Source organism: Balaenoptera musculus, chromosome 7 (assembly GCF_009873245.2).
Source record: "Balaenoptera musculus isolate JJ_BM4_2016_0621 chromosome 7, mBalMus1.pri.v3, whole genome shotgun sequence".
NCBI classification, from domain to species: domain Eukaryota; kingdom Metazoa; phylum Chordata; class Mammalia; order Artiodactyla; family Balaenopteridae; genus Balaenoptera; species Balaenoptera musculus.
Genome location: NC_045791.1, coordinates 100,516,566 through 100,532,660, shown reverse-complemented (window position 1 = coordinate 100,532,660; position 16,095 = coordinate 100,516,566). Strand labels below are relative to the sequence as shown.

The window sequence follows — 16,095 nt, the reverse complement described above, 5'->3', positions numbered from 1 at the left end:
TACATAGGTATTATTTTTCTTTCACTTCAATTTAAGTTTGGGACACAATGAATTGTGAATTGCTATTCTATTCTACTTCTACTTCTTTGCAAGGGTGAATTCTCTCTCATCTCAGATTACTTGCTACTTGAATCACAGGAATTTTTCCTTCATTTTATAGGGAGCCATGATTAGCTTACAAGTTCTTTTGTATTTGAGGCAAGTGATTCACCTTAACATATAAGTAATATTGAAATTGCATTGTATGTGCATTGTTCTGATGTCTTATTTAATTAAAACAATGAAACAATAGGGTCATTTAGTTTTATTAATTTTATAACCAAACTCGCTCATAAGACTCAAACTACATTGGATATAAGGGTGAGGCCTAAGCCAAAAGGTAGTAAGAAAAATATTTCTCTACTCTTCAGAAGCATTCAAAGAAAACTATGTGGAACCTTGGGATCTCTGAAGTCCCGATGTCACTGTTTTGAAATGTGAAGTTATATCTGCTTGTATCCATTTAATTACCATGTATTTGAATGTGTGTGTTCTTAACTACACATTTTAACCTCTTAGTGTTTTGTTTTGTTTCACTTTCAGGACTATATTTTATGGGTGACATTAACCTTTACACAAATCAATCACTTTCAACTCCAAACTTGCTTCCACTCCATAAACACAAGGGAAAGTTTGGCAATGTTTACATAAAGAACTCCTGTTATACCTCAGAAGATGCTGGCTTCTGAGACTGGGCAGAAAAGCAGGATTTGCTTTTTCCCTTCCATTAATTCTAAAAAAAATTGTGTCACTTCTAAGAAGTTTTCACATATAAAAGCATCTTGCTGACAGCCAATAAAATTCTGTTTCTATAAAATTTTCTGTGAAAAGATAATTTTTATAGGTCTGAGCTGTTTCAGCTTGATAACCATGCCATGATATGATCTGTTCTTTGGCACTGCTAAAAAAATATGAGCTTTATCATTCCATAGTGTTCTAGGTGCAGGTGGAACTTTTGATCATCTGACCAAATTTATAGGATGAAGTGTCCTAATTAGTTGCCACTAGAGAGTAACTTTATTTTTCTCTCTGTCCTAATGACCTCTTTTTCTCCACATAAAGAAATGCTACACAAAAAGGAAATTAATCATAGAATGGCTATTGCCACATAGGCTAAACCACAATGGACAGTCTTATAGGTATAGAATATCATTTCTTGAGTCAAATATCAGATCTTTCAATTACTTCCCATGGAAGGCAAGATTTGGAGAAAATAAATAGAAATGGTTGCCTAAGGTCAGATTTTCAAACAAGTTACCTTCTCAGAAAATAACTTGCTTGAAAAAGGAGTGTATGAAACCTGGCAACAGCATGAGTTTGGCAGAACAAATGGAAATGGCTGAATCCAACACAAATCATTTTAGTAACTCTGTTTCCTTCTTGACAAGTGGCCAGCATTAAAAAATATCTTCTGCCTAATTCAGATAGATATGGGAAAGATTGGCATTTGAAAAACACACTTGCATTTATTACCAAAATATAAATTTCAAGGGAATTATCCAATCATTATCATATTGAGCCTGAGATATATATATATATATATATATATATATATATATATATATATATATATATATATATATACACATCTATATCTCAAGATCATCATAAAGATGCTGAGAATTGATGACATATATATCTGATTCATTGGCTTGAGCATATGTGGTCATAATAACTTAAATCAGGATAACAACTTGGGTCATAAACACATTTTATTTCAATTCTGATTTTACCTTAACACATTTTCATCACTCCTAGATTTGTACTCCATTGATTGTTGGATTTGAAACATAATCTATAACTGGTGAAACATGGCAGCAGGATTTATTTAAGCTACTTAAGATCTCTCCGTGATTTCCTGTACTTGTGACTCTGCTTTTTTTTTTTTTTTTTACCACCTTAGTGATACAAGCAAAACTAAAACTTCAGTAAGCATTTAATGTACACAGTTCCCCCACTGAGTACTCATTCACGTGTACACGGGCACACATAACAGATATACATGCTCCCACTTACCTTATTTTCCTTATTCTTTCAGAATTCTAGTTGGACATCAAAATATACATTAATTATAAAATATTAAAAAATTATGTTATAACATTTCAAAGGCTCGAAAGAAACTATTACTGATAAAGCATTACTAGCTCTTTAGCAATATAGATTACAAAAATTCCCTACCTCCTGTTATATTTGGTTATATTGAGCAGCACTGTACTATTGCTGTCAAAACCCTTACAAGGAAAACCACTATGACAATAACTTCAAACACATACATTTTCTCTCAGAAATATAATACTAAATTGATTGTTAAAGAAGAATCACATACTGTCCATTTTAGGAAGCATAAATAGTAATTTAAATATACAAAATATATGTGATAGTTTCCTTTTTCTTCATCCGTGGGGATATTTATAGTCAACTAACAAGTTACTCTTAAAAGATATATATGATTTATTTAACTTAAATTTTACCACCACATAAAATTGAATCCACCCCATCTCCCATCCCCTGCATTTCCTGTTTCTTCCTTGAAACAAAATAAAATAAACAATTGGTCATAATTCTTTGGTCATGGTGTCATCATCAGTAAGAATAGGTGTGATGAACATGCACAGAAGATTACACCCCCAAAATATGGTAATAACTAATTTGAAAAATTAACAGGAAATACTACTCCATTCGTGGACCTAAATTTTGAGAAAGATTGGCATTTAGTATACTAAAACATGTAAACTCATCTGGTTGAATGCATATTGGTCATTTTCTAGGGGAAACAAACATACACATGAGAAGTTACTCAAAAATAGTGATGGCAGTGGCTCTAATGCCACTGGTCCCACCCTCTTGAAAGCAGTTGTGCTGTTTAACCTTTGATTCCTTGTTCCTTCCATTATCACAGTGAACCCTGGTCTCCTCCAATCAAATCAATGATGCAAGGACATGTGTCCCTAAAGTCATTTCTGAAGGAAATGTTTTCTGCTGGGATGTCCAAATATATCCTATTAACTTTCTCTGGAGTCTGACTAACCATTGCTTAGTATAAACAAGATGATACTGAAGAGAAATTCTTATAAAGCCAATGTAGCAAAAATATTGGTGTTGATGTAATGTGGACGTCCAAATTCAGCATCACATTGCCATTCATTTCCTGTCAAACCCTTGAAAACGTACAAAGCAACAGATGTTCCTAACGAATATGAGATTCAACTTCTACATTACTAGCACCAGATCATATATTGTGTGATTGAACATAATCTATCTGTGAGCTCATGTACAGAAACCAAAAGTGGGCAGAAAGAAACATTTTAAATGCAAAAATTAATAATCAAAGGCATCAAGGGACATATAAAAGAGATAACAAACCAGTTAATACCAAAATTGTATCATATAGTAAAACTCTTGATATTTCTATCATTTATATACGTATAATGTGTATTATTTCAGGTGTCACCCATAAACTAGTAAAATATTTACATCTTAATATCTTCTGGATTCAAAATAATCCATGATAAATAAGTGTGCCTTAAATGCAAGGAAATACAGATTTTATCTTGAACTAGCCACGAATAGGCACAGCTTCCCATGGGTTTTTCAGGGAACCACTGGCATTCCATTTTGACTGAGACGATACGTAACAGTTACTTATCACATGACCGAGTCGACCTCCCTCTTCGTGTTAAGTAATGTGGAGCTCACACCATCCTGCACACAGTCATATGGCAGTGTCCCAGAATACCGTTTGCTGTTTAGAATAGGGTGGAGGGCTGTACTTCTTTGTACCTGCATTCTTCTTCCAGCTGGGTAGGATAGGCATGCTATCCTGTTTGCAAAGGCCCTTTTCCGTTTTCTGTCTAGCTTTTATTTCCTTGCACAAGCAACGTTTTTTCTCAATCATCTCAAGCATTGTATGGTCTCCATGAAACCACTGCATGCATGCCACCTAGCAAAAAAGAGTGAATACAGAAAAAAAAAAAAAATGGAATGAAAGCAGGTTTTTTTTTCCACTGTGCTAGTAGTTGTTTCGAAAAATGTCAGCTGTTTTTGAAATTCTTACAAAGCAAAATTAAAAGATGGAAACTGTAAATAAAATTTGTAGTTAAATTATTAAATATTGTAATATTATTAAACAATAATTTAGGCAGGAATAGTTTACCAATATGTTCTAAAAGTCCATGCTATGGAAATAAAACCTTTTTAAAAAATTTTTAAGCAATTTGCCAAAAATTTAGCTATTACTTCTATGTTGACTCCATTGTCATATGTGCTTCAATATGTCTAAGTTCAATTATTAGAATTACTTTTCAGTGAGATCTAATATGAATGTGATATGTTTTAAAGATGTTAATGAACAATTTTATTAGTAAAATAAAACTTGCGTTTGTCTACAAATAACATATAGAATTAAGACTTTTAATTATTCTTCTACCAAAATGAGTTTTAATTTGCATCTAATGCTTGGAATTTACATGCTTAAATAATTATTCTGCAAAGCAGTTTTGCTATACTTTTTGGTGCTTCAGCAAATGTCTAATTAGAATCGTTGGCTTCTGCAATCATACTGACCCAGATCCCGAATAGTTCCAGAACTTCAAAGAAACAGATTCATCAGTTCAGTTGGGTACCAGGAGAAGATTCAGTGCTGACTATATATTGATACACATTCATCTATTTCTGGACAGGTAAACACTGCTCCCAGGTGTATGTGGCTATGCCCACCAATAACTGTTCTTTAGAACAGAGCTAGCGAGTTGAGTCAGTGTCACAAGAACAGCAGTGTGATTGGGCCAAGAATCCAGGATGGTGATGCTTACACTAAATTGTTTAAGCAAATCTACTCTGACTTGAAGAGTTAAAATAGCTCACTTGGAGTCACTCAATTTGATGGCACAATTTTAGGAAATAATCAGCAAAAACTTATATGTATAAGACTTATTCTATACCAGATCCCTTTCTTCATATTTTGCATAGTTTAATGCATTTATTCCTCACAAAGATAATGCTCTGAAGTAAGTACTATTTATTAACCCATAATGACGAGTAAAATGAGACTTGACGAGATTTAGTAATTTGCCTAAGCTTACAGAGCCAACAAATGGCAGAGTCAGGATATGAATCCAAGAGTTTAATCTCCAACACCTGTATCTTAACAACTACACTCTACTGACTCTCATAGTGCATGCAAAACTGGAAAGGATTGGGAAGATATATCGGTACAATGCCTTCAATGTACAGGTGAGGAAGCTAAGACTTCAAGAATTTACATATCTTGTCCAAACCAGACAGGTAGGCTTTGGTGTGAACAAGGGAAAATTGAATTCTCACAATTCTTAATTCTTTATGGAGAAGGCAGGATCTTGAGCTAGAAGTCAAACATTCAAATTCGGGATGTGTCAGATTTCCACTGGTCACTTCCATGTCTTGGTTTCTTTACATGAATAACTGAATTGATAATATCTTAATTTCAGAAGTTAGTATAAAAATTAGATTGCATAATGAAGGTGAAGTCATTTTTAAAACAGTGAAGCATTGCCCAAGAATTATTATTCTAACACTGACAAATACCCAGCAGCAGTTGTCCATACCTGCTCTCTGCCAAGCATGTGCGAAGAACCCTGTATATGTTATGTTAAATCCTCCCAGCCACACTGAAAGTTAGGATTTAGCTACACACTACAAGTGAGAAAGCTGAGTCTCAGAAAGTTTAAGGAACTAGATCAAAGTCATAGGCTATTGGCTGTGATACAGGCCTATATCAAACTCAGATCTGCCTGACTCCAAAGTAAATCATCTTTCTATTACAGCAAGCTCCATCTCCTGAATATTATTTAGAAATTATAATAAGAGTTATTCTTGTATGTACCACCATTTCCAGATGCTACTCAAAAATGCAAATATATTTACAGCTTTATGAGTGAATAAAAAGTGTTTATCAAATAAATCAAAATCAATGACTTGGACTTAGATTCCAGAAGATGATACTCTTAGATAAATATCTTGTATGTAATGAGCTTACCTTGATACAAAGTTTCTTGAAAGGATGGGCTGTGTTTGACACCTTTTGGTGTCCTCTAGCCCCTAGCCCAGGCCCTGGCCATGGCTGTTCACTTTTTAAGTGAAGTTCTAGGACAACACCAACAGATTTTTGTCCTAACAGGAGATTGCCAAAGTAGCTTGAAAATTTTTCAAAAGATTTATAGTATTTTCTAACATGATAATCTAAGCAATAAAAATACAATAACTCTATTTTGGTGGAAAGACAAGCAAAATTTATTGAGTGACTATAAACTGTTATAAATGGAATTTATAACACAGAATTCCCAGAGGGCCGGCCCCAAATCACATCCAACACAGTAGCCCCAACATGCAGAACAGAGTCATTTAGCTTTCAGTAAATGTTTTAGGAATGAATTGAAGCCACTATCATTGAACAACAGTTTTTGTTGCTTCTCAGAAAACTCTCAAGATAATTTTCTCCTTAGTAAAATCTCAGTGGATTTTACACATCTCAAGGAAATCGCAAAACCTCCAGTCTTCTTTAAGGTAAGATATTTACAGCATCACTTCAATATTTTCATGGTATTTACTTGTCCACACAAACATTAAATCACTTATTACTTAATTACCTTTAATACTTTTAGGGTGTGAATCAGTATATGTAACTGCAAAATAATAATTTTCCTGGATTGCTCTGACAACAGTGTCACCAATATATTTCATTATATTACATTTTATTTCATAGTTGTCATTACAGTTCATAAATGCATTACATTGTCTAGAATAAGTATGTGTTTTCAGTCAATTACTAGTTTATGCTATATATGTCAATTTATTAAGAAAAAATCCATTCTTTAAAAATCTAAGGAGTAGGAATTTAAGAAGAAAGAGTTATATGGTTTTTCATATCCTTTACATTTTTATTTCAGAATAGTTATATATCCACTTGATTGAGATATAATGGTTCAAAATATTAGTAGAAGAAAATCAACCTTGTTTTTCAGACAGACTGCAATATTGAACTATCTTCTTTTGGGGGTCAATTATATAGTCAGTAAAAATTCCATGAGAAAGCATTGCCCAATACGTGAAAGAGGGTGAGGTATTCTAAGAGAATTCAAATACAGGTTGTTAGAAGATAGAAAATTAATTTTTTGATTTTAAAAAGTTTAACAAGTCTAAGTCTGCTGTAGAATCTTCTCATGTTAAATCTGCTATCAAACTTTTTTTCTCATTTAAAATACCCCGCCCCCAAATTATTATTATGTTACAATGATATGAATGAAGGAAGAATGAGATTCATTTTGGGGAAGATAAGTCTGTTTTTCATATTTACTTTTAAATAACGCATGTTTTTGAATATTTCTTTCTGGAGGGTACACGTTGTTTTTAATTCCCCAAAATAAACTCAGTGTTACTTCCATGCCTATTGACATAGCCAAATCCCCCCCCCCTTAAAATGTGTCAAAAATTATTTCATTCTGATAGTAAGATGTTATGCTTTAATTCATTATTTTAGACATAACAAATAGCATGTTTAGCCATTATATGAAGTGTGTTAAGACTACTACCCATAAAAGATATCTAGACTTTCCCATTTTTTGTTTATCATCAGATTCTTCATATTTAGTTTAAATTTAGCTGTAAAATTCCATTCCACTTCACCCTGTAGTTGAAAGAACTCTGTGAGTCAATTTACAACTAATTTGAAACTAAGCCCAGTAAATAAACTCTTCCAGTTTAGTTATTTAATCAAGTGTCCTGTTTCTCATCTTTAATCCATATGCATTTATTGTATGAACCATGAAGGAAAGAAAAAATACACAGGCAAGTCAAGTATGCATTGGAAGATAACTGTTCAATTAATATGAACACACTTGCATATCTTGGACAAGATTCTCCTATTAACAAGATTCAGTGGAGGCAATATTCTCGGCTAACTTCATGGAGATAAAAATGAAGTGAAGCTCCTCCCCAAGGAGGTGAAACATAAATCACCATTCCTTAAGTGTAGGCTATACACAGGACTTCTTTCCAAAGAGTACACTCTAGAAAGGAGGAGGAGAGGAACTTTACATGAAGAAACCTGTCAAACACTACCTACGCCACACCTGGTGATCAGCAGTAATAGGTGATGTTGACAGTATGCACCCTTGATATGATGTGATAAGAAGGGCACTTTACCTGTGTGGTTTTCCTCCTCCAAACCATAACTTAGTCTAACCATGAGAAAAACACCAGATAAACCCAAACTGAGAGCCATTGTACAAAATACCAGTCCAGTAATCCTCAAAACTGGCAAGGTCATACAAAATAAGGAAAGTCTGAGAAACTGTCACAGTCTAGAGAAGGTCAAGGAGACATGAAGACTGAAATTAATTAATGTGGTATACTGGAAGAAATCCTGAAACTGATTGATAAAAACTAAGGAAATTCAAATAAGGTATGGGTTTTAATAATAATGTATTGATATTGATTCATTAGTCGTGACAAAAACACCGTTATAATGTAAGATATTAACAATAGAGGAAACTGGGTGTGGGGTATACAGGAACACTGTGTGTATTCTTTGCAGTTTTTCTGTAAATTTAAAACTACTCTAAAATTCAAAATATATATATTTTTAAAAATAACTTGATGGGACCATATTCTTTCCAAAGAATAAGTAACTGTATCTTTCATTCTTTAGATGGAAGCAACATGGTATAATGGAAGAGTTAAATGACTGGATTGGGATCTTGATTGTTGTGTGACCTTGAAAAGTCATGTATCTCTCTGAACTTGTATGTACTTCCTATATACATTACATATGTATATATATGTACATAATTCATATATACATAGTATGTACACTTGAATATACTTTATATATAGTATGCATATTTGGAACTGAAAAAATGTAAAGTCCCATACATCGCTGATGATCGTATCTATGGAGCTTTCAATGCATCAGGAATAACATAAATGAGGAGTCTTAATTCACTTCAATAATTACTTTCTCTAAAAAATAATCGAGGGCTTCCCTGGTGGCGCAGTGGTTAAGAATCCGCCTGCCAATGCAGGGGACACGGGTTCGAGCCCTGGTCCAGGAAGATCCCACATGCCGCGGAGCAACTAAGCCCTCACGCCACAACTACTGAGCCTGCGCTCTGGAGCCCACGAGCCACAACTACTGAAGGCCGCACGCTTAGAGCCCGTGCTCCACAACAAGAGAAGCCACCGCAATGAGAAGCCCGTGCACTGCAACGAAGAGTAGCCCCCGCTCGCCGCAACTAGAGAAAGCCCACGCGCAGCAACGAAGACCCAATGGCAGCCAAAAATAAATAAATAAAATAAATTAAAAATAATAATAATAATAATAATCGAAGTACTTCCTGATATTGAGTATATTTCATCCAAGAAACAAAAGAATAGTGAGACTGTCCAATAATAAATCTCCATAATGTTTACTTAAAGTATTCAATTTTTCAAAGTATGTAAACCATAAGAGAAAAGAATACTCTGAAATAAGCACATGGAGAATTTCAATATTAAAAATGATACGAGAATAAAACTGATACAAGCATGCCTATCTCTATTGATTTTGATTTTTATGCCTCATGAGTAAGCACGTAAAAAAACATTCATCAAAGATTTTTGAGCAGGTGTGATGCTGGCTTTGGAATTAAGTTTAGCTGTGAGTCTGAAGATTTGAGAATCAAATTTAATTTCTTAAACAATAGACTCAATACCAATACTAATTTTCAGAAGCTCTAGGGGAAAAAAAAATCTATCAGTTGCATGTTGCTCTCTCTATCCCAATTTCTGCCACCTGGGTAGCCCATTTTATGAGAAGTCATCATTTCCAACTCTGTAATGACCTATATGGGAAAAGAATCTTAAAAAGAGTGGATAGATGTATATGTGTAACTGATTCACTTTGCTATACAGCAGAAACTAACACAACATTGTAAATCAACCATACTCCAATAAAAATTAATTAAAAAAAAAAAGAAATCATCATTTCCAGTGTGAGGAGTATAAGCTTTAGTCTGGCTGAAAAGGAAGCTAGAGTCACCAAAGTTCTCTGAATTTTCCCTTTGCCCTGAAGACAATTTCTCCAGGAGAGCACGGATAGCATTAGTGGGGCATCAAGGAAGAGCAGGCGTGAAGGCCAGCTGGTGTGATTTGAGAAAGGCAAGCAACTTCTTCAGGAATTATAGGAGGGAGCAAGTCACTTTCACCTCTGCTGTCCCTATCCTTAGGAGTCACAGGTCTGACAGAGGTGTTACTGCTTTCATTGAAAACGTTCTTCCTCTCTCATTTAGCAGGTAAAGAGATTGATTCTTTACTAACAAAATGTACATAAAGAATAAACACGTAAGCACCATGACTTTTTTACATATATCTTCAAGAAAACGGACAGGGGTTGGCAAACTAAAGTACACTTCTCAAATAAAGTCCTCTGCCTGTTTTAGTACAGCTCATAAACAAGAATTTTTGTTTTAAGCTTTTAAATAGTTGAAAAAAAACAAAAGAAGAATATTCCATGAGAGGCGAAAATTATATGAAATTCACAAGTCAGCATATATAAAGTTTTACCTGGCATACAGACATGCCCCTGTGTTCATGGATTAACTACAGCTGCTTTCACGCTATCAAGTAGAGTTCAGTAATTGGGACAGATACCACATGGCTTGTAAAGCCTAAAATATTTATTGTCTGGCCCTTTAAAGAAAAAGGTTGCTAACTTAATAGGTAAATAGCCAATTAACCCTTAAAATAAAAAATGCCTGATAGAAGACCAAAAAGGATAATATCAATATTAGTACTATAAAAAAGGCTATAAAACAAAATCAAGAGCATTGATTCATATATACTTACAATATTTTTCATATCAAGTTTGGCCCATTAGATGAATCATAAAGGATTAGACTTAGATTTAAAATCAGCTCTGACAATTAGTTTAGAGAAATTATTTCGGCACATTTTTACAATTTCATCATTATAAGAAAGAAGAGGCATGTTGGAATTAAAGAAATAAAGTGGATAATCTGGTTTAAATCCTCTAAATAAGAGATTCAATATAAGGTCAACTCTTTCTTTTAATAACCTTGCAGTGGCTATTTGCTTGTCTGTGCTACGTCACAGTGTTGATTCAACTTCAATATAAAAGTTGCTTCGAGAACTTTTTAAAAAATAATGTTAGTGAATTATATTTCTTTTCTTTTTTTCCAACTATATTTTGGAAAGAAAAGGTCAGCTTTGCATAGCATAGGCAACAACATAAGCCCTCAATAAACCTTTTGAAATTGACATAGCACAGAGATGGAAGGGTTATAATTATCTGCACTTGTCAGCAAATTCACTAATTGTTTTTTTACTTAGTTATCGAATAACAAGTGCTCAAATCCATGTTCCTTGATCATTATACATTATAAGAAAAAAAATGTCTCTTGCTTTGAATGAGTAAGACTTACTCTATGTATCTATGTATTCATCTACCTCTCTCTTCCTATGTATTTGTGTAAAATAATTGAAAGCATATAGAGGTGACCCAACATCACGGTATTTTCTATGGTAAATATTAAAAGGTACAGTCAAATAATCCATGTGACTTTACAATGACTTATAAATACCATTTATTCTACTTTGAAAATTACAGATTCAAGGTCAGGAAGATGGTTCCACACTAAATGAATTTTTTCTTTTTTCATGAAGCCCGGAATGAAGCTAATTCAACAGAAAAGTGTGAAATATCAAAAATAAAAAACTACATAATGTAAGTGTGCAAAACAAAAAAAGATAATATAAATGTGCAATATTTTTTTTTAAAAAAGGTAACATAAGTTGACAAAACCAAAAAAGCAGGGACTTATCAGTTCCATGGGCCTGGAAAAGATCCTGGCTTTTAATCTCACTTTGGTGATGTTGTACAAGCTACTTATCTGGTTTTCTTGCTTGAGATATTATGAGAATTAAATATTATGTCTGAAATGTTCCTAGCTTTTAAACTTTTATGACAGTATTTGAAATAATTGCATCCTTGGGATAACTTTAGCATTTTCCATAGTTTTTTGCCTATGTTTTTTTCATCTTTAACTCTGATCTATTGATTTTTTTTTTAATTATTCCTTTGTAATTCTCCTTCATTTATCAGCAGTGTTGATTTAGAACCTATGTTTTGTGAAAGAATTATTAGACAGATACACACTTGAGGTATATACTGAAACTGCAGTGTTTATTTCAGTTGGTCTAAATTTAGCTTTGAGATATAGATATATTATTAAAATGAGAACCATGTCTTGATTTCAGAGGTGCTTTTGAATGAGACATCATGGGTATACAACCCTCATCCTTCTTTTTCTAGATCTGAAGATCTGCCTCAGTATACAATCTCTGATCAACTCTAAGGAACATCACATGTTGGTATTTTAAACCATATATGCTATTTGTTTTTACATATCTGTGCTTGTTTATATCATCAATTATGTAAAAATCACTCATCATAAAGATTTTAAAATTGTAAGTTAATAAACCTTACAATTGCATGGCTATAAATAGAGTTTCGAGTTAATATAGATTGCTCGTTTTTCTCTGCCTGCAAAATGAGGAAAACACCTAACTCTTCAGTTTTATAGTGATGTCCTATAATCAAGACCCAGGTCACAAGTCACTTTCAAGGACAGAGTTTGGTCTGAACTACTCTGCTAAACAGTGGCAATTATAGCTGTTTCCAAGCTCTGCCAGTACACTGCACATCTCTCTGTAATAACAATAATCCTATTTTTGTGTGCATGTTCGATTTCCTTCTTTCTTCGGGGACAGAATAAGGTGGATAAAATGGATATCATGGCCTGGTTTTACCACTTATTAGTTGTGAGGTCTGGGACAAGTCATATAATCTTCCTGAGACCTTGGTTCTTTATCTGTAATATGAAAATAATAAGACCTCAGGTTTGCTGGGAGAATTGCATGTAATGATTTAGCATCTACTTCATGGTGGACACAAAAATATAGGCTCCTCTATCCCTAGTAGACTGTGAGTTCTTTGAAGATAAGGAGGGGCTCTATAGTTAATACTTACATCCTTATCCTTTAGCACAAGGAAGTATGTCATAAATACTAATGCAAGGAACGAATGAATAAACAAATGGGTGACTAGAAGAGCAATGCTCTCTCAGTGTTTTCAGAAAAGGGGCTTTGGAAATTTTTGATTTATTGAATAATTTGATTTCACTTTGGCTCAGCTGAATCCAATAATATCCCAAATTGTACAAGGTTAAAAAATATATTTCCTGGGATTTTTAAGCCACAGAAGACATCTAACGTTAAACTCAGCCCTCCCTGCCATGTGAGCCATAATCTGGGTGTTCTACAGCTGAAAACACTCTAGGGTGTTTGAATCCTTGGGGTCTCAAGGATTTGAGTTCTGGGGTCTCAGAATCCTTGACTCTTTGGCTCAGGTTAAGTGACAAACTGATGCTCCCTAAACTTTAGTATGTGGTCATCTCCCCTTGGGAATTTGCTAAAATCAAATTCTTAGGCATTATGCTTAGAGATTCTGAGTCTAGGTTCCAGGTAAGGTGGGTCTCAGGCAACTGCATTCAAATGGCCCAAAAGGCAGTTAATGCTATTCCATAAATGTTTCTCAAATCTGTCATCATCTTTTACATTTCCAGAGTCATTTTCCTGGTTCAGTCCCTGGACTATTAAGATTGCCTCTAATGTTCCATTTACTGGCTACTTCTCATCCACCATCCACACTTCTGCCCAAGGGCTCCCTGCGAAGCCTCCACCAAATCATGTTAACTCAACGGTTCTCCACACTTTTGCCCAAGGGCTCCCTGTGAAGCCTCCACAAAATCATGTTAACTCAACGGTTCCCCTTTACCTAAAGAAAATAGTTAATGCTCCAGGTCCATCACAATCAGCTTCAATGTTGTATTTTCTGGCTAATATTTTTTACCCAGCCATTTACTTCATACGCCAGTCATAACTGACTACTCAAAACTCAACTGGGACCACAGGCACACTACTTGTTCCCATTTTTATCTCAAGCTGTTTCCTCATTCTGGAACTCTCTTCCTCTCTGCAGCCTCATCTTTTCTGTGAAATCCCACTTATGCTTTTAAAGTTGAGCTAAATGCAGCAAGAATCCATTGTGAGATCCTCTATGACTCTGACAGCCATGCTTGCTTATTGCTGGAGTACCATCTACTCATTCATTCATTCATTACTGAAATCAGCAACCTCTTACACCATGCTATGAATGAGTGTGTTTATTACAAGTTTTGCACAAGATTCTGAACTTCTGAAAAGCACAGATCTTGTTTACACCATTTTTGTAGCCCTAGAATCCTGAGTTAGTATTCCCATAGAAGTCTCACAATGTTTTAAATAGTTAAAGCTTCATTGAAATAATATTTCAAAGTGACTAGTTTGAGAGGTAAACTTTTTCACTACATTTTTCTGATTATAAAAGTAAAATATACCTATTATACAAAATATGGGTAATAATATCATAAGCAAAAATTATCTGTGATACCACCATACAAAAAATGTAGTAAATTCCTCACATAAATCATATATATATATTGTGATATCTTATGTATGTATAAAATATCTTTTTTTAAACTTGGGATTATACAGTATTATTATATCCTCAAATTTTTCTCATTATTAGAGTCTTAAATACTTTTTTCAAGACATGATAATAAAAACAATTTATTCATTATGAATATCTTTATTTAGTCATTTTATAATTGCTCACATTTGATTGGCTTTCATTTCTTAAATGCTATAAATAATGTTTCAATATTTTATGATTTATTTTCTTCAGGAAGCCACTCAAACAGTAATTCTCAAGTCAAAGGGTCAAAACATTTTAAGGCTCTTGATACAGATACAGCCTATTTGTCTTCCAGAAAAGTTAAACTATTTTCCATTCCCATAGCAATGTGGGACTTATACCACATCTTTATTAGCACTCAGTTGTGTTACCAAAAGAAACAAGCCAGCAAACAAGTAAGAAATGTTTCTGCATTTTATATGTCTAAAAGAACCCTTTGATTTCAAAATTTACTTTCATTAATAGAGAGTTGAATGAGTTTGGATATTTCACAAATGTTTAATAACAGAAGAGTTGACACATAGCCTTAGTTTATTCTTTTTTTCTAATAAAGGGGTACTTTTACTTACTAATTTATATATTTTAAAATTTAGGGTATTTATGCATTATTTATATTATTAATTTCCAATGTTTGACACTTTAGTCATTTACGTTATTACTAACAGGTGTTTCTAATTTTTAGGTAGTAAAAGCAGTTAATTTTTTCAAAATTTCTCCATTTTTTTGTTCTTTAAATTTCCTGACTTTTTGATAACCTATAAATATAACTCTTTATGTTTTTCAGAGTTTATGGTTTTATTGTACTCAGGAATTCACCTTTTACTTCATTTGTTTACATTCTTCTTTGTTGCTAAAAGTACATTGCTTAGGAAGAGAAAAATATATTTAATAAGAAAAATGAGACAAAAGGTAAAACAATAAAAGGACAAATTTTACTTTTTAATTTTTCATGAGGTGAGAATCTACTTTTATTTATTTCACATATCTAAGCAATTGTTCAAGCACATATTTATCAATCATAGTGGTTAAGCCATATTTCAAATTCTGTAAGTAATTCTGTACTTTAATTTCATTTTATGAGGTAGTAGCTGGTATAAAACTGTCAATCATTAGAATATGTATATCAGTTCTACCTTAAGGAAAATGATGTCTAAGTGAAAAACTTTTACTTCTCCTCTTCAGATTACCCTGGTGTAATCATTATCTTCTTAAAACATAAATCTATATGAATACACATATATATATACACACAATCAGTCTTTTGCAAAAAAAAATACTGTTTCATTCTCCAGCTTCAAATGATGCATATATTGGACAAATATAGTTTTCCAGGTTGCAATATATTATATCAAAGTCTTCTAAAGTGTTTCATTTTGGAAAATATTTAACAATTATGTTTAAAAGAATCATTACATTTCATTAAAAGAAAATCAAAGTCTGTTTTGAAGCTG

The 16,095-nt window shown here is 33.3% G+C and overlaps 1 protein-coding gene across 1 annotated transcript in view; it reads right to left on the bottom strand.

Annotated features, from left to right (window-relative positions):
* Positions 1-3,751: 3,751 nt before the first annotated feature.
* The window catches only part of NYAP2 (neuronal tyrosine-phosphorylated phosphoinositide-3-kinase adaptor 2), a 242,488-nt gene continuing 230,144 nt past the window's right edge, over positions 3,752-16,095 (bottom strand). Inside the window, exon 6 of the mRNA XM_036858738.1 lies at positions 3,752-3,979. Within this exon, the coding sequence (XP_036714633.1) occupies positions 3,752-3,979 (228 nt within the window). The remainder of the gene's footprint in view (positions 3,980-16,095) is intronic.